Source organism: Chenopodium quinoa, unplaced genomic scaffold (assembly GCF_001683475.1).
Source record: "Chenopodium quinoa cultivar QQ74 unplaced genomic scaffold, ASM168347v1, whole genome shotgun sequence".
Classification (NCBI taxonomy): domain Eukaryota; kingdom Viridiplantae; phylum Streptophyta; class Magnoliopsida; order Caryophyllales; family Amaranthaceae; genus Chenopodium; species Chenopodium quinoa.
The window spans coordinates 2,548,189-2,566,583 of record NW_018744537.1 but is presented as its reverse complement, the minus strand read 5'-3'; the positions used below and the strand labels follow the sequence as shown (position 1 = coordinate 2,566,583).

At 42.9% G+C, this 18,395-nt stretch overlaps 1 protein-coding gene across 1 annotated transcript; it reads left to right on the top strand.

Annotated features, from left to right (window-relative positions):
• The first annotated feature begins 15,621 nt into the window (after window positions 1–15,621).
• LOC110698887 (protein TOO MANY MOUTHS-like) lies at window positions 15,622–17,625 on the top strand. Its single transcript, XM_021876394.1, has one exon. The coding sequence runs from the start codon at window positions 15,979–15,981 to the stop codon at window positions 17,458–17,460; it is 1,482 nt and encodes a 493-aa protein (XP_021732086.1). The 5' UTR covers window positions 15,622–15,978; the 3' UTR covers window positions 17,461–17,625.
• Window positions 17,626–18,395: the final 770 nt, after the last annotated feature.

The following is an 18,395-nucleotide window of genomic DNA, read 5'->3' as shown; positions in this document are numbered from 1 at the left end:
AAAAAAAAATCAGAAAAAACAAAAACAAAAAAAAAAAAGAAAAAAAAGGGGGGGGGGGGGGGGTTGGGCGCCTGACCAGGACGCCCACCCACTGGCGGTGGCGCCAGCTCCGGCAGCCATAGCCAGTGGGCAGGCGCCTGAGCTAGAAGCCCACCCACTGGCACAGGCGCCAGATCTGGACGCCACAACCAATGGGCTGGCTCCTGGTTTGGACGCCTGCGCCGGTGGCTGGGCTTCCAAGCCAGACGCCACCCCACCGGCTTTGGTGGCCGGAGCTGACGCCACCGCACGCGCCACCGTCTTCTTTTTTTTTTTTTTTTTATAAAAAAAATAATTAAAAAATTACCTTGCCACCAGGTCGCCGCCTTTCCTCCGCCGTCGCCGCCGCCACCTCTTTCCCTTGCCGCCGCGACATTGTCGTAATTAATTTTTTTAAGAGAGGTAGATTTTCTGATTTTTTTTAGAGAGAAGTAGAGAGTGTTTTTTTTTTAGAATGAAAAGGGCAATAGAGTCAAAACAAGTTATATTTGTGGGCTTTATATGGTAATTTGCGGGCGATGTTTAACAAATCCCCTTTTTTTTTACCAATTTGGTCAATTGGCCGACAAAACACACTATTTAGAATGAACTAACCGCCCATTTTTTTTTTGTGTGTGTGTGTGTTTAAAGAGTTACAAGGATAAGTGATGAGAATCGATTCTAGAATCTCCTAGGATCGGAGAGAACTTCTAACCACTTGAGATATCCCTTACTCTCACTTTAATATTATTAATTGTATTAAATTCCCCCGTAAAAATAAAAAAAAATTAAATATCACCACCATTTCTCTAATTCCGTCCACTTTTTCGAATATGCCTTTAATTAATACTAGTAGTTAAAATATACTCCCTCCTTCTCTTTTCATAGAAATCAATAATTACAATTTTTTTTAAGGAATAAATTACATTTAATTTTTGATAGAGAAAAAAGAAAACAAGTTTTGGATTAAATTAAAGAAGTACGAGTAATTAAATGCAAATAAGTAATCCTAATTTAAAAAATTAAGTTCAATTAAGCCATGGTAAAACCGATTAAACTTCAAGTGAACCAAACACCTAATGAATAAAAAAGATATGGCCAATACAACCTAAACCAAACACCTAATGAATAAAAACACATTATGATGAATAAAAAAGATATGGCCAATACAACCCTCAAGCTAAGTAATCAACCCAACACATGCCCCAACCCTTGCACAAACAACCAATAAACAGTGTTAAACAACACAAAATATTGTATTCAAACAATGCGATTTGTGACATCAACATGTATAAAATGAAAAGGGTTTTTAAAACTATTTAATTCTAAGGAACAACTAGTTAATATTTTCTCTACTACTCATCGAAACTCAATTAATCCAACAAATGCCAATTGTAAATCTAGTGGCGAAACTATGTAGGTGCACACTGACGAACGTACATCACCAGCCCGAAAAAAAATAAATTAAAGTTCAACTTTTACAATATTTTCTTCCCAAACTCCTTCATTATCAATTGACACGAATCATATGATGGCGTGTTTTCAATCTTATGACTTCGATAAGCTTGAACAAGCTACGGAGTGATAGCTAACAATTCAATTTCCATTTGCTTCATAACAAAACACTTCTCACAAAAAATCCTACTCCAAGTTGGTCTAGTTTTTAATGAAGTTAGAAGGGAGTGAAATTGCTTTACAAAGTGATACTATATTGTTATTAACTCTTGGCGCATAGCTGCTATTTACTTGCCATGTAAATAGCATGAATAAGACAAAAGAGTGGTGGATAGTTGTAAATATGAATATTGGTATCATTAAATAGGTAAATAGTACCATTAAATGCTTTAGTACTGTTTCGGGGTTTTTTGATGTCCTACGGGAGAGTTACAATTCCATGACTGACGCCTGTACCTGCAAAACAACGGGTACTCCGCCTCCGACGATCAAGTTAGAACGTGTATGAGGAGTAAAGTGCGGTAAGTAAAATGTCTCTCTTGGAAATCAAGAGAGTATCTGCAATGTAGAATTGCTCAGTTCGAGGTGTCAGGTGTCTAACGTTCTCTAATTGTGAGTTAACGTGAATTAACTATTTCTGAATAGATGTTCCTCAGAGGGAAACATCTCCCATTATAAGGTGTTGAAAAATGTTCCCAATACTAGGTTTTAGTAAACCTAGGCCTGACTGGGCTTTGCCTAGGAATTTTGGGCCGTAGAAGGCCATTTTCCTGATGGGTTATTTGTCTGCCACGTGTCGTGGCCTGATTGGTCCACCTTGGACCTCTCACGAGGTGACACGTGGCGGGCTCTGGTTGGTCCACGTGGATGACATGTGGCATGATGCGAGCGGTCCACATGCGGGGAAAAATCCCCTGATCATTTGCTCCTCCCAGGGGTGACGTGGCATGCCACGTGGCGCCTGTGACAGGTGTCACGCCATGATTGGCTAACGGTTTTTACCTTTTTTTTTTTACTGTCTCTTGGAATTCACCCCACTATAAATAAGGGGTGTACAAATCATTTGGACATTCTAGAAACTTTTAAGACAGAACCTTGGACGCTTGCTCTGACACTTTTGACGATTGCCGCTTGTTTACAGACCGCCTGTTCTCAGACCGCCTGCTTCCTCAGCCGCCCAGTTTTTCAAAAGTTCAGAGACTTCTTCTCAAAGGTAACCGCCTGTTCTCTTGTACTTTTCTCTTTGCTTTTCTTTTTTCCAAAAATGGTAGCCCAAAAGCACACGGCACAACCTAGGTTAGTGATCAGCCGGTCACCGGGGACGGCTGAATCTAGAACTAGGAGTGTCGTCTGCCCCTTGCTGGACCACCCTCTGCGAACTGCCCAGAGTTCGACTGTCTATGTGTCTATGCAGGACACCATGGCCAGAACAAAGAGAACTACAAGGGTGACAAACTCAGACGCCTCCTCATTTTATGTGCCTATTAGCGTGATCTTGGACGTGCTCAAGCGTCCCTAGCACCCCATGTGATTCTATTTTGGCAGAATCAGGGGAAGAGGTACAGAATGACCCTTCCATCATTGATCTATCTAGGCAGGCGGCTGCTTTTCCCGAGAGCTCAAGCGATGACTCTGAGCCTAGCACCTCCAGTCGGTACACTGACGACTCTGAGGAGAAACACTCTCGGCTACATACAGCGAGAGAAAGCCATGAGGCCGAAAAAGGGGAAAAATGGTCAGAGCTGGCTGCAACCCAAAGGGAAATGTATACCCCTTACTTTTGCCATGTTCCCAAAGGCAGGCGCAAGACCATGTTTAAAAAGATTGGGAGTTTCAGGGTTGACCATGTAATGGGTCATGATTACATTTTTACGGTGCCGGATGTCGAGGATACGGTAATCTGGCCAGAGAAAGTCCGGCTACGGGGACAAGTGTTTTGGCTGCTATGAGGCGGCTATTAAAGCTGGTTCAAGGTTTCCTCTACATCCGGCTGTAGAGAGGATTTTGGATGGGTACCAGCTGGGTCTCTGGCAAATGGCCCCAAACTCATGGTTCAACATCTTGGGCTATGTTGACGGCTGTGAGATTTATGAGGTGGATCCAAGCTTTGAAGCTTTTGCTCACATGAACTATCTCAGCCGAACCCCAAAAACAAGCGGGATCGGCTGGTACCAGCTGTCTAGCCACAAAGGCTACATGATGACCATGGGAAAGGAGAACAAATGGAAGGATTGGAGGAACACCTTCTACATAGTCTCCCACCCTGATAAGGTCAAGAATAAGAAGTTCAACAAGTGGAACATGGATCCACCATACTTGACAGGCGGCTCTGACCTGCCGCCTGTTCCTCGAAAAGCCAAAGAAGAGATCCTTGACCGAGGGCTCTTCAAAGTTATTATAGACTGGGGTGAGGGAGTTCATCCCTCAAAATTACATCCCAAAGTATAACTGGTTATACGATGGGACATATCTGGCTGCCTGCGGCCTTAGCGAGGAGATGCCTAGAGGTAGTAGACCGCCTGTTTAGAGTGTCTTGTTAGACTTGGCTGATTCTGTGTCTAACCATTTGATTCATCTTTTGCAGATAAAGCTATGGACAAAATTTCGGCCTCCAAGAAAGTAGCCGCCAAAATCCGCGCGACCATTTTGAGCAAGCGGTCCACTGAGGAGTCACTTGCCAAACAGGCGTCTAGGGTGAGTTACTTTTAACTTAGCACAATCTTTTTATATCTGTCGCCTGTTTGTGGCTAAATTACTTGTGTTACAGGGCAACGTTGTCAGACCTTTCTCCTCTTCCCAGCCGGACCCCAAGGTTAGGAAGCAGACGACCGGGGATGTGTCGACTCCTGACAACGCCAGGAGACAGGCGACCGAGAGGCCAAAAAGGACTCCCCAAAGTGGGGGAAAGACCCCGGCTACCCCTTGGAGCAGCCGGCCTCTGAGAGAGAAAGAGGTGGCGAGAGGTATAATTTGTTCAAATCTCCAAAGTTTCATCAAGCAACGGACTCCTCTGAAATCAGGCGGCTTGTTTTCTGTTATTATGCCGCGTATTAATCAAGGTCTACTTTGCAGATGCCCCTCAAGAGCCGGACCTGGTTCAGATGGCCAAGTCCATGTTGAAGGCCGTCCATGTTGAAGGCCATCCCTGTTGAGAACAGGAAGTCTGTTAAGGGAGTCGGAACCCTTAACCTTGAAGTTATCCTGGCTCTCCTTGCTGAGGTATACTTAGTAAAAAGTTCTCTCTCTTTTTTTTATTTTATTTAAGCATTTTCCTGGTCGCTTGTGGCTGACGACTGTTTTTGGCCGACTGCAGTCTATGCTGCGAGTGTATGGTTTCCGCAAACCTATCTCAGACAAGAACAAAAAGGTAAAAGCTGGGAATGCCATGACCGCCTCTGATTTCGATAAAGCTATGTTCCATATAGCTCAAAACGAGATTCTGACCACTGACATACTGTATTACCAGGCTTCAGCCACTTTGCAGGTCAAGAAGGACTTAGAGGCGGCCAGGAAGAAGATATTGGAGCTGGAGCAGTCTGTAAAGGACCTCAAAGCTGAGATGACGCCTCTAAAGGAGGCAGACAAGGAATCCGAGGGACTCTGCAAGCTGGTAAATAAACTTAAAGGCCGCCTGCAGAGTCAAGAGGCTAACCTCACCCAAAAACTCAATGAGCAAGCTGGCGAGGAGAAGATGGCCCTTGTTCAAGACATGATAGATGACTGTAGCGCCATTATGAAGATGACCTGGGCGGCTCTCTTTCTTGAATCCGGCTATGAAAAATGGGAGAGCCAATTCGCCGCTTGTTCTGATCAATACAACAAGAAGATCATGGAGCAGGCAGACGGCGAAGCGGATGCGGAGGATGAGGCGTCCGACTCCACTTTCGGGGAGTCGGATCAAGAAGAGGATGATAAGAAAGAGGCGGAAGCTGATGGAGAGCCGCCGCAGGAGGAGGCGGATGCCGAGAAAGAACAGGCGCCGGTTGAGGATCCAAACCAGGCGGCTGCCGACACTGAACACCCTCCAACTGCTTGAACTCTCATATTTTTATGTCAACTTTCCTCGGCCTGCGTGCCGCTTGTTCTGTATCATTACCCGACCAAGGGGTCGGGGTTTATTGACAATTTTTAATTTTTCACATTTCTGTCGGTCACCTGGCCGACTATTTATATTAAACATCCAGCCATTTTTGCCGGTTTCTCCAAATTTTGAAGTGTTTGAATTTTTTTGCTTTTCATGAATTTTTCTAAGTGTATGTAGCTTCTTGTCCTCATGAATGCTTTATATACCGACTGATTTTGCCCTTGGACGACTGCCGCCTGGTTTTCAAAGGTGAGTTGATTGACTTGGAATTTTTGATACTTAAAGAGTATTACTAAAAAGCAATCACTATGGTGATTGCCCCAAACCAGGCGGCCAGTCGGCCAATGCCCAGGTGAACACCTAGCATAACTCGGCTCTCGGCCTTATAGTAAACCGCAATATACTAAGTTTGTACTTAGTTTATTTTATTGATCATCAGTAGTCCGTCTTCTTGGTGCTTGTACAGAACAGGCGCCAATTTGGATGTTTTAAATCAGTTTTCGAGGAACAGTGGTCGAATGCCGCCTGTTTAGTACAAAGATAGGCGGCTTTATTCGTACCTTTTAGATTCCATTGTAGGTTGGATGAGCGACTATGAGTTAACCTTTTGAGGTTAATCGGTCTCCGTCACTTGAATTTTGAATAAACAGGAGAATTAGTCGGCCATGGCCGCATGTTGTTTTCTTGTTTACAATTTTTAAGCCATTGACCGTTTTTGTATGGAAACAGCCTAGTATTCGCCTGTAGGTTTACAAGCGGTTACTACTTGATACCTTTAGAAGGAATAGTGGGCGAATACCGTTTGTTTGCCAAAAAACTCGCGGTTTGATTCGCACCGTTTAGGGTCCATTCTAAGGTTGCAATGTGATTATGAGTCAACCCTCTGGGTTAATGAATCTCTGTTACTTTGATTTGAGTGAGTAGAAGAAACAGGCGGCTTTGGCCGCATGGTACCTCTTTATTCGCCAAGTTTTGCTTAGCTATTTACTCAAATTATGCCGACTGTATTGTCCCAAGCAATAACAGGCGGTTTCTGACTTAGATTTTAAATGTCTACCACGTGTATGCAGTGTAGCGGTACGTTTATCTTTATCTCAGGGCAAACGACTGCGAGGTTGTCTTGGAGACACTCGGTAGGGCCGTTTGTTTTAGGTTTATAGAGCAATGTGCCACCCAAATGGGAGATGCTCTCTGCGACGAATTCACCCGGATGGATGTCGTCGGACGCTTGCTCTTTTTTGGAACAGACGTATTATTTTAATTTCATAAGGATCAATCGGCCATGGGCTTCAGGTTGATCATCCGGCTTGTGGCCTCATTAGGTTGTTCAGAGAACAGTTTGCTAAGTTGTCTAGACTTAACATGTTTACTCATGCGAGAGTGAGTGATTAAAAGAAATAAGGTCGACTGTGACAGGCAGCTTGCCCCACTGAGGAGACTTACAAAAGGCTGAAAAGTCAATTGCAAATTTAATTGACATGCTTACATAAACAAATAATTTACAAATCTCAGAAGTAGTACTTTTTCAAGTTGTCTACGTTCCAAGTTCTGGCTAGCTGTCTGCCGTCTGGTGTTTCCAGGCGGTAGGTGCCGCCTTTAACCTCTTCATAGATTCGGTAAGGGCCATCCCAGTTAAGAGTCAGCTTTCCCTATTCGTTGGCCCTACCAACTGCTTCCATTTTTCGTAACACCAAGTCCCCTACTTTTAGGGGCCTCTTGTGCACTCTTTTATTGTAAGCTCTCGTCATTCTCAGATGGTAGATCTCATGGCACAAGGCTGCATTGCCCCTGCGTTCTGGAATGAATTCAATGCTAGACGCATGACTTCCCAATTGGCTTCTTCGTCATAAAGCATGACTCGAAGAGTCTGCTCATAGTGCTCAATAGGCAGAACAACCTCTGCCCGATAAACCATGAGAAATGGAGTTTCACCAGTCGCCCCCTTTTCAGTCGTCCTGATAGCCCACAGGACTTGCGATAACTCGTCAGCCCATAGGCCGCCGGCTTTTTTAATTTTCTTTTTGATGCCATCAGAGATTAACTTGTTGAAGGATTCAACTTAGCCGTTTGCTTGGGGGCGGCATACTGATGCAAAACAATGAGAGATTCCTTGGTCTCCCAACCAGTTCTTGAGAGCATGCGTCTCAAATTGAGGTCCATTGTCAAAGACCATAGACATGGGTACCCCATACCGAGTGATGACATTTCTCCAAATGAAGGAGATGACATCTTTTGTTTTTATGCCTTTGACTGCGTGCCTCCGCTTCTACCCACTTGGTGAAGTAGTCGACTACTACCAAAATATATATCCGTCCGCCTGTAGTAGGCGTATAAGGACCCAAAATGTCCATGCCCCATTTGGCGAATGATACTGGGCTATGGATAGCCGACAAATCAGCGACCGAACGATGGATGAGCTTGCCAAACCTTTGACACTTGTCACATTTTTTAACCATCTCCATGGCGTCTGCTTCTAGGGTAGGCCAGAAGTAGCCTTGCCGCCTAGCTTTCTTTGCTAGTGTCCTGTCGCCTATATGGGAGGCAGAACCCAGAATGCAAGTCTTCGAGGACCTCTCGGCCCTTTTCTGGGGTAACAAACTTCAAAAGAGATTGTAGATACCCTTTCTTGAAAAGTTCCCCTTTGTGAATCTCAAAGTTAGACGCACTCTTTTTCATTATGATCATCTCTGGGTAAGTATCCGGCAGGGTACCGTCTGTTAAATATGCCCGGATGCCATCCATCCAGGTTGAGCTTTGATCAAGGACCCCAATGGGTTCCTCCTCAATGCTCCTTTTTTCCATTACTTCCTAGAAAACAGACCTTGGCGTGTCATAAGAGGCGGATGATGCCAATTTGGAGAAGGCATCCGACTGGTTATTCTCAGACCTGGGCACTTGACTTAGGTGGAATTCTTCAAGTGTCCCAGCCTCTTCTTTGACCGCCTGTAGATACTTGATCATAGCTAGATGTGTGGTGTCATAGTCACCATGGAATGGCTAATAATCAATTGTGAATCAGAACAGGCGTCCACTTTCTTTGCCCCAGCCGCCTTACACATGCGGATGCCGGCTAGTAGGGCTTCATATTCTGCCTTATTATTTGAGGCTTGGAACTTGAAACGTAGTGCATACTCATACTTGTCTCTCTCAGGAGACTGCATATGACGCCTACACCATAACCGTTCATTGTGGAGCTCCCGTCCACAAATACCTTCCAGACTTGATTAGGATTTTCTGGATCGGTCGCCTAGTCATCTCAACAATGAAGTCGGCAAGTGCCTGCCCCTTCACTGCTTTTCTTGGCTCAAAAGTAATTTCTAAGCTTTGCATTTCAATTGCCCACTTAATCATTCGGCCGAATGATTCCATGGTTGTTAGTGGCCGCTTGATTGGTTGATCAGTGTTGACCACGGCTGGATGTGCCAAGAAGTAAGGTTTCAACTTCTTAACTGCCATAAAGAGGGCCAGGCTAAACTTTTCAACCATGGAATACCGTAAATCAGCATTTTTCAAAACATGGCTGATGAAATAGACGGGGAGCTGGCAGCCATCTCTTTCAGCAAGGAGAACGGCACTGAGAGCATGATCAGAGACAACCAAGTACATGTACAACAATTCCTTTGACAGAGGGCTAACGAGCCTTGGCAAAGAGTGCAAATGTTCCTTCAACTTCTAGAAGGCCGCCTTTGCATCCGCCCCCCATTCAAACATAGTCTTCTTCTTGATTGCTTGGAAAAAATAGAGACACTTATCGCCTGACGGGTGAGGAATCTCCCCAATGCCTCCAGACAACCTGTTAATTTTTGAACTTCCTTAACAGTACGAGGCGACTTCATGTCTATAACTGCCTGTATTTTTTCTGGATTGGCCTTTATCCCCGTTTGATCAATCAGAAATCCGAGGAACTTCCCAGACTCAACACCAAAAACACGTTTCTTGGGATTGAGCATGACCTGGTGTCGCCTGAGTGTGGCGAATGTTTCTCGGAGATCTGTAAGATGGTCCGTCTGAAGTTTGGATTTGACTATCATATCATCAATGTACGCCTCCACATTCTTTCAAATTTGATTAACGAAGACTGTATTAATCATTCTCTGGAAGGTAGCAGGCGCATTCTTCAAACCAAACGGCATCACAGTATAGCAAAATAACCCCTGATCAGTGACGAATGTTGTCTTTTCTTGATCCTTCTTCCACAAGGGTATTTGGTGGAAGCCTGAATAGACGTCCATAAAGCTCATCAAGGCATGGCCGGCTGTAGAGTCGACCAAACTGTCGATCTTTGGGAGAGGGTAGCTATCCTTTGGACATGCCTTGTGATAGGCTTATCGCGTACCTAACAAAAATAACCTAACTAATCCTCCTAACAATATAGTAGGGTAAGTAGGGATCGAATCCACAGGGACTATGGTTCACATAAATCTAATCAGACTCAAGTAATCACTAAGCGAATAACAGTCAAACAGGAATAATTATACTAATAACCTAAATAACACAATTAACTAGACTGAGAATTAATCAATAAACTAAAGCATCCAAGATCATGCATTACCGCAATTATGATTGATTCAATAACAAATTCATCCTCAATAACAATCCAATTGACACGAAGAAAGGAAATCCCTAATTAATACCAAATCGTCTCTCTCGAGCTATTCATTGGCTTCCCGAATTAACAATCAAACCTACTTTCGTGGAATCATGAAAACTAAGGACTTTAGACACCATGCTTATATTCTTAATTATTCAATCAACTACTTTCGTGATGATGATTTTCAAACCCTTAATTGAAATACCCTAATCCCGTTAATACCCAACTTTCGTTGATCTAATAACAAAGGGATGATAACAATACAATATCTCTAATCTAGCATTGGCATGAACACAATCAATTAAGCATGTCAATCAAATTATTATTGAGAAATTAAACGATTAAAACCTAGACATCAATCATAATCGGGCTTTGCAAGATCTTGGATTAGGAAACTACTCACACATACTAACGGAATCAAAAGCAATAATCAAATAAGTAAACATAATTAAATGCAGGAAATTAAACTGAAATTAATGTATAAAATAGTGAAGATGAATGCCGGAAGCTTCAATAAAATAATCCAAGTGCTGAAATACAAAGGTTGAATCTAAGGAACAATATGGAAGAATGCTTAAAGGAATTAAAATCTAGGGCTTCCGCCATTTCTACAGAGAAAATAAAAGTGTATCTGAATAAAAGCTAACCTAAAAATGAGGAATACATTGGGTATTTATAGCCCACAAAAGATAAGCCCGAAAAATTAATATGTCGGCTAAAATATAACCTTGCCCGGTCAGACAGGGCAAACAACGCCCGACCGGGCGAGCTGGACTGCTTCAGTCTTCTGTATGTTGCAATTCCTTCTTCGCCCGGTCAGACAGGGCGAAGCCTGCCCGACCGGGCGGACAGGGTCTGAATGTGTACTGAATTATTCTACGCATAATCTCTTGCATTGCTTGCTTCCTTCGTTGCCCGGTCAGACAGGGCAAGGGTGGCCCGACCGGGCAAGCTGAAATACTTGCTTCTTTAATTCACAACTCTTCCAAACATCAAATGGGAACGCGTCCGATCCTTCGTTTAAGCTCCATAATCCTGATAAACTCTAAAAATAGATCGAACATACTAAAGAAGAGATTGTTAGCAAGAAATAGCTCCGTAGAGCTTAAACTCATGTAAAATATCGTAGTGAACCTGGGGAAAAACATAGTATAAAACGCATATATCACCTTGTTCAAGTCTGTGTAATCTACACACATGCACCAGGTTCCATTCGGCTTCTTTACAAGGACAACATTGGCAACCCAATCAGGGAAGTAGCATTGCCGAATGAACTTAGCATCTAACAATTTTTCACCTAGGCGGCTGCTACCTGGCTTCTTTCTTTGCCATGGTTCCTTTTCTTTTGCCTTACCGACTTCTTTTTAGGATCCACAACAAGCTTGTGGACGGCTAGGTCCGGGCTAATGTCTGGCATCTCGTCCACTTCAAAGGCAAAGATGTCTTCAAATTCTTTTAACAAGTGGTGCAAGCCTGCACCGAGTTCAGCAAAAGCAGTCGACTCAACCTTAACAGTCCGGTCAGGACGAGAGTCATCTAAGACGATGTCCATGTGCTCACCAAACGGCTGGGGACGGAGTTCATCCGGCCTTTGACCGGTCAGTGATTGCTATTGTCTATCTTTTTTCTCGGCCTTTCTCTTCTTGCCAGCTGCTGTTGCAGCAGACACAGCTTCCTTGACTGGTTCAAGGTCAGTTGTGTTTCCACTGGGGCCGGTTACGACCACAGTGGGCTTGACATCAGAGAGGTAACACTCCCTGGCCATCTTCTGGTCTCCCCATAGGGAGCCGACTGTTCCATCATCCCTCTCAAACTTGAGAAGCATGAAAGATGGAATGATAACAGCCTTGGATTCATTCAGGGTGGGACGCCCCAAAATCATATTGTAGGCCGTCAATTCTTCAACAACTAAGAACCGGACCACCATGTGACGTCCCTCCCCCTTCTCGCCCAGACGAATAGGTAAGTCTATTCGACCTACCAGATGTACCACACCACCCCCAAATCTTACTAAGGGATGAGAGACCTGGTGCATACTCTCGGGCTTGTACCTGAGCTTGGTCAGGCACTTGTGTCTGATGAGATCAGACGAACTCCGAGCGTCAATGAGGATCTGGCCAACTCTTTGGTTGGCCACTTTGCATTTGATTACAACGGGATCATCATGCGGCCTCCTGACTCTGCCCTTGTCATCTTCAGTGATAATGACTTCGGGGAGGGAGTCCTTGGACGCCTGACTCTCGCCAACTGAGTTAACATCAAGCCCCCTGACATTGTCTTTATTACCCCAGATTCTAGGGCCGCCTCCAGCGAAGCCGGCTACTATTGTATAGATCGGAGTTTCATCAGTATCCGAACTATTAGCAGAGTGACACTTCTTTTTGGGAAGCTGCCCGTGTTAGTTTGTACGGTAACTTTAGACCTCAGAACATAGGACTTGAGTACCCCTTTGTCGGCCAGGCGGTCCAACACACGCTTGAGGCTATAACATTCGTTGGTATCATGGCCAATATCCTCCTGGTAGTGGCAATATTTGTTTTTGTTCCGATTTTTGGCGGAACCTTACATAAGAGCCGGCTTCTCAATAGAGACCTGGTCCTTAATCTCCATGAGGATAGAGTAACAGTCTTTATTGAATTCGTACTTTGGGGAGTACGTCTTCGATTCTCTCTTTTTCTCTCTGGGATGGTTGTTCAGAAGTTTCAGCCACCCAGACTTGTTTTCTTTTCTTTTCTTCTTTCTTAGCCGGTTGTGACGGCCGACTCTTTTTTTTTGTCAGACCTCTTTGAGTCCGACTGTTTACCGACATTGTAGAGTTCGGTCGCTTGTATGTAGGCTTCCGCCTCCATCAATGCCTCTTGGAGGGCATCCACCCTCTTTCTGACGAGGTCGAACTTGAAGGCCGACCCGTCCTTCAGACCTTTGAAAAAGTCTGTGTAGGCTACCTCATCAGACAGCCCTTGAATCTGAATTTTCATCATCAGATTAAAGCGCCTGATATACGAACGCAGCCCCTCCTTCTCTTCCTGCTGTATGGCTCCCAAGTCAAGACTTGTCTTCTTTGCAGGGATATTCATTGAAAAGTTTTACGCAAACAAGTATGCGAGCGTCTTGATATTATTGATGCATCCAGCTGGGAGGTTGCCAAACCATTGTTGGGCGACGCCCTTCAATGTGGCCGGGAAGCATCTACACCATGTGGCATTGTCCAACCCTTGCAGATACATAAGGTTGGTGTATGCCATCAGGTGGTCTTTTGGGTTGGAGGTACCATCATAAGTGCCTACCAACACATTCTTCACCTTGGCCGGATGTGCGGCCTCAGTTATTTCCTTGGAGAAAGCTGAGAGTTGTTCCCCAAGTCTTAGCAGTCGGAGCTTCCAGTCCAAGGGTTGGACATTATGTGTGGCCTGCCCGCCGAAAGAGGGTAGGTTGCATATACGGTTATCCATACGGCATGTATGGCTGTTGGGGCGTATACGGGGCTGCCTGGAACATCTGAGGACTAGAGTGAGCGGACATGCTGCCTGTCTGGTTCTCTTAGTTTGATTGAGAATACCTCATTGAGGTATTCTGAAAGGTGTCATTGAAGTTCGACGTTGAGGCCGACTCTGACAGTTGCATATTCTTCTTTTGCTAGATTATCATCCGAGCATCGGAATATGTTTTCTTGGAACCATCCGGCTGTACATGCCGGATGGCCTTTCTCTTTCCTGGCTCAGGGAACCGAAGTCTGGCCAAGTTTATCAAGGGCTTCTGTCCCCCCCTTGGTTTAGGGTAAGGAGTGGCCTCTCGGTCCTTGACCGGCTTATTCTTCCCAGAATGAGAGGGCTTTTTGGCCGACTGTTCCTTGGTAGGGACAGCCGTCCGTTTATCAATAAGATCTTTTGTCTCCCCTTTGAAACCTGTTATGAGGGTCATGAGCTCATTTCTAATGATGGGGGAGGATCCTTCGGCCACCTGGAGCTGACCAGCCGGCTGGCCGACTGTTTCACTGGACCCTGCCTAGTCGGTGTTCCGTTCCCTCCTTTCAGTAGGACGGATGCGCCGTGTTCTCAGGGACCCGTCAGAGGCCGTGTGGGTGGCGACTTCATAGTCGTCATCTGTATCCTGGTCTGAGTAGACCTGGACATCGGCCATAGGCCGTTTCTCATTTAGAGGCAGTACAGGTTTTTGTGAAGTCATCTCAGAAGTACTCTCCCGACAGACGATGCCAAATGTTTCAGGGTTTTTTTATGTCCTGCGGGAGAGTTACAATTCCAAGACTGACCTTTGGCCGCCTGTACCTACTCCGGTGGGTGGGAACTCCGCCTCCGACGATCAAGTTAGAACGTGTATGAGAAGTAAAGTGCGGAAAGTAAAATGCCTATCTTGGAAATCAAGAGAGTATCTGCAATGTAGAATTGCTCAGTTCGAGGTGTCAGGTGTCTGACGTTCTCTAATTGTGAGTTAACGTGAATTAACTATTTCTAAATAGATGTTCCTCAGAGGGAAACATCTCCCTTTTATAAGGTGTTGGAAAATGTGCCCAATACTAGGTTTTAGTAAACCTAGGCCTGACTGGGATTTGCCTAGGAATTTTGGGCCGTAGAAGGCCATTTTTCTGATGGGTTATTTGTCTGCCACATCTCGTGGCCTAATTGGTCCACCTTGGACCTCTCACGAGGTGACACGTGGCGGACTTTGGTTGGTCCACGTGGATGACACGTGGCAGGATGCGAGCGGTCCACTATAACCTATAGATAGTACTATAAATGTTTTTCTAATGGTACAAACAAGTATATAAATTGTACATCAAATATTATACCACTATAACCTATAGATAGTACTATAAAGAAAACCTATACTCTAATAATATAAAATACATGTATAATAGTAAATTAAAAATACCACTGTAACCATAAAAAAATTACAAAAATTATTCAGTGTCATGTACATTTACCAATTATCCCTCTTATATGCATCTCAAATAAATAGCCGCTATGCGCCTAGTTGCACTCCTATATTGTCATGATGTACTTACTCTATAATCTAGACAATCAACAATTTCCATAATAATTATCACCATGATGTTGTTTAATTTCTCCCATTATCCTACAACTCACACTTGCATCATGAATGGACAATATGCATTAATCAATATATTTCCTCCGTTTTTTATTAGATGCATTCTTTATTAAAAAATGAAAGTTTCAATTTCGATGCATCATTTTTTGTTTTAGTTAATAAATTATCTTTATCTCTCTGCTATTACATGAACCTTCTTTATTTTTTCTTTTCATCTCCTTAAAAAATTACCTAAAAATCCGCAATAACAAAAGTGATGATACAGCAAAAAGGATGAACACCCTATTCTTTTGAGCTGTTATGGTCTACTCTGTTGAGCCCTGCTATGCGTTATATGAATAGTTTGCTCTGTTCTACTCTGATGATATATGCTATACTGTGTTCTGCTCTACTAAGAACCTCAAAAGAATAGGGTCAAAGTATTACTAAACATTTAAACGCTTTCACTTTCCTTCATTTTTATCACATAATAATAAATTCACTTCCGTACTTCTACTATCTGGGCCCCATCTTGGCCTAAGCCATGATAAATAGCCCAAACTCAAATCTCGTGAAGAAATTAAATGCCCCAAATGCAAAATTATATTCCTTCGTATCCAATTTATTTCATTCTCGTGAGAATCCTTTATTACCCCTCAAACTTCTGCATGCACATTTACTCCACCTTCATCCATATATATATAAACGTTACACCTACTAAATTACCAATTTCTCAACCTCAATCTCACCAAAAATTTAAAAATACTCCCTCTCTAAAACAAATATGGGTTTTTTTCCTACATTACACACTACACTACTCGTTCTATGTCTCCTAAATTTACCCCTATCCATTTTACCATTTACCGTTATCATGTCCGATTCCACTCCCCCATCAGCCTTAGTTGATGCCCCTCAATTGGGTTTTACCATGAACAAGAATGGGGCTCGTACTGATACTCGTGAACAAAAGGCGGTATATGATATCATGATAGCTACCGGGAACCCATGGGCGACTGAAATACCCGACGTGTGTCGTGGCCGGTGGCATGGTATTGAGTGTATGCCTGATAAAAATAATGTTTACCATGTGGTTTCTCTCTCATTCGGGGCGCTATCGGATGATACCGCTTTTCCTACGTGTGACCCGACCCGATCATACATATCCAAATCCATCACCAAGTTGCCTTACCTTAGGACCTTATTTTTTTACCGTTGCTTGAGCAACACTCCTCAGCCCATTCCAGCTTTTTTGGGCCGTTTGGGCCCATCTTTACAAACATTAGTGTTAAGAGAAAATGGGCTTGTTGGCCCTATTCCAAGTGAGTTGGGTAACTTGACTAGGTTAAGGGTACTCGATTTGAGCCGGAATAATCTCAACGGGTCGATACCGGTGTCTTTGGGTCGGGTAATTGGGCTAAGGTCATTGGATTTGAGTGGGAATAGGTTAATGGGCCAAATACCCAATTTTACTCTCCCTTCTTTGAATGTCTTAGACCTTAACCAAAATCTATTATCTGGCCCAATTCCTTCAAATATAGGGCTTAGCCAATCTCTAATAAAAATGGACCTCAATCGAAATAGGCTTTCTGGCCCAATACCAGATTCAATCTCGGGCCTAAAAAACCTTATTCTTATGGACCTTAGCTTTAACAGGCTTACAGGCCCATTTCCAAATTCCTTCAAAAACCTTGATTCTTTACAAGCTCTAATCTTAAAGGGCAACCCTATGATATCCACTATAATTCCTAATAATGCTCTAGAAGGCATGAAAAATTTGGTCACTTTGATACTATCCAACATGAAGTTGCAAGGCCCTATCCCTAGCTCCTTGGCCCGACTCCCAAAAATCCGGGTCATCCACATAGACGGGAACGGGCTTAACGGGTCGATACCGGATAGTTTTCGGGGCTTAAAATCCCTTAGTGAGTTAAGAATAAACGATAACCAATTAAGTGGACCACTTCCTCTTGACAAGGATATGTTATGGAAAATGGGAAGGAAACTTAGGTTGTACAATAATTCAGGGCTTTGCTTCAAATATGCAAACAATGGTGATTTCGCGGGTGATTCGGATTTGTTGATGGAATGGGGCATTGGATGCTGCAGTGTACATAGAGCAGGCATGGCAAGATCAGTAGAACATACACTAAAAAGTAGGAACAATAATGTGGATAATATGCCAACATTAGTCAATAATTCATCAAAATTAGTCCATAAATATTGGGTGCTTCACTTGTTATGTCTTCTATTTGTTGTGTGGTCATAGTCTTATAGAAGATAGAAGTGGTTTAGACATGTTTTTAGCCACTTATAGTGTGTGTATATGCTCTGTATATAGTACAATTGAATCTAAATTTCTACTTCGCTCTAAAATAGATTGTGTAATTATTCTTTGTTCTCTTCGTCTAATATTTAATGAAATTAAATTATTTCTGCTCAACTCGATTCGTTTAAACTAAATTCGCATGATTTTAGCTTATCCATTATTTTAATTCTTCTTTCTAGTTACTGATTTTTCACTGAACTTAACTTATCTTTGTTAATATTTTTTATTGACATTAAATTATTTTTCCTTAATATCAAATGGAGTATGTTAGTTACGACTTTTGACAATGTGTTGGACGATCTCATAATATTAGGACAATGCGTGGAATAGAACAATTAGTCAATGTCGTCTCTAAGCTCGGAAGTCGGACTAAAAGGGCTATAAATTTCAAAATTAACATCATTGTCGAAGATGATTTGGAATTTTGCTATTATTGATACTTTACTGTAATTCAACGGGCAATTTTGGTTTGAAATTGGTCCACTCCTCTTATATAGTATTATTTGTACACGGTTTCTAGGTTACGAATTCAACACCAAACCCAATAAAAAACAAGAAATCTTGTTCTTATCTATCCAAAATTCCAAATCAAATATTCAAACCAAAATCACAACTAATCAACTTATTAATGGAAAAGTATTACCCCAAACATCGTACAGATCTTCGAGTACTTGAGGATATAACTTTGATTTGCAATCCCTAAAGATATATATAAGGAGATAGCATAAATTAAACATCACTAATTGAACTTCCTTTATTTATTTATTTATTTTTTATTTATTTTTTGTTTTACAAGTATTTTCTAAATTCTATAGTAAGCCTTCCGGTACATAGAGTAGGAGATCATATATTTCAAGAATAATAATGGATTTGTA

Bases quoted from the DNA above. Each gene is read 5' to 3' on its own strand.
- LOC110698887 (XM_021876394.1), top strand. From the start codon at position 15,979: ATGGGTTTTTTTCCTACATTACACACTACACTACTCGTTCTATGTCTC.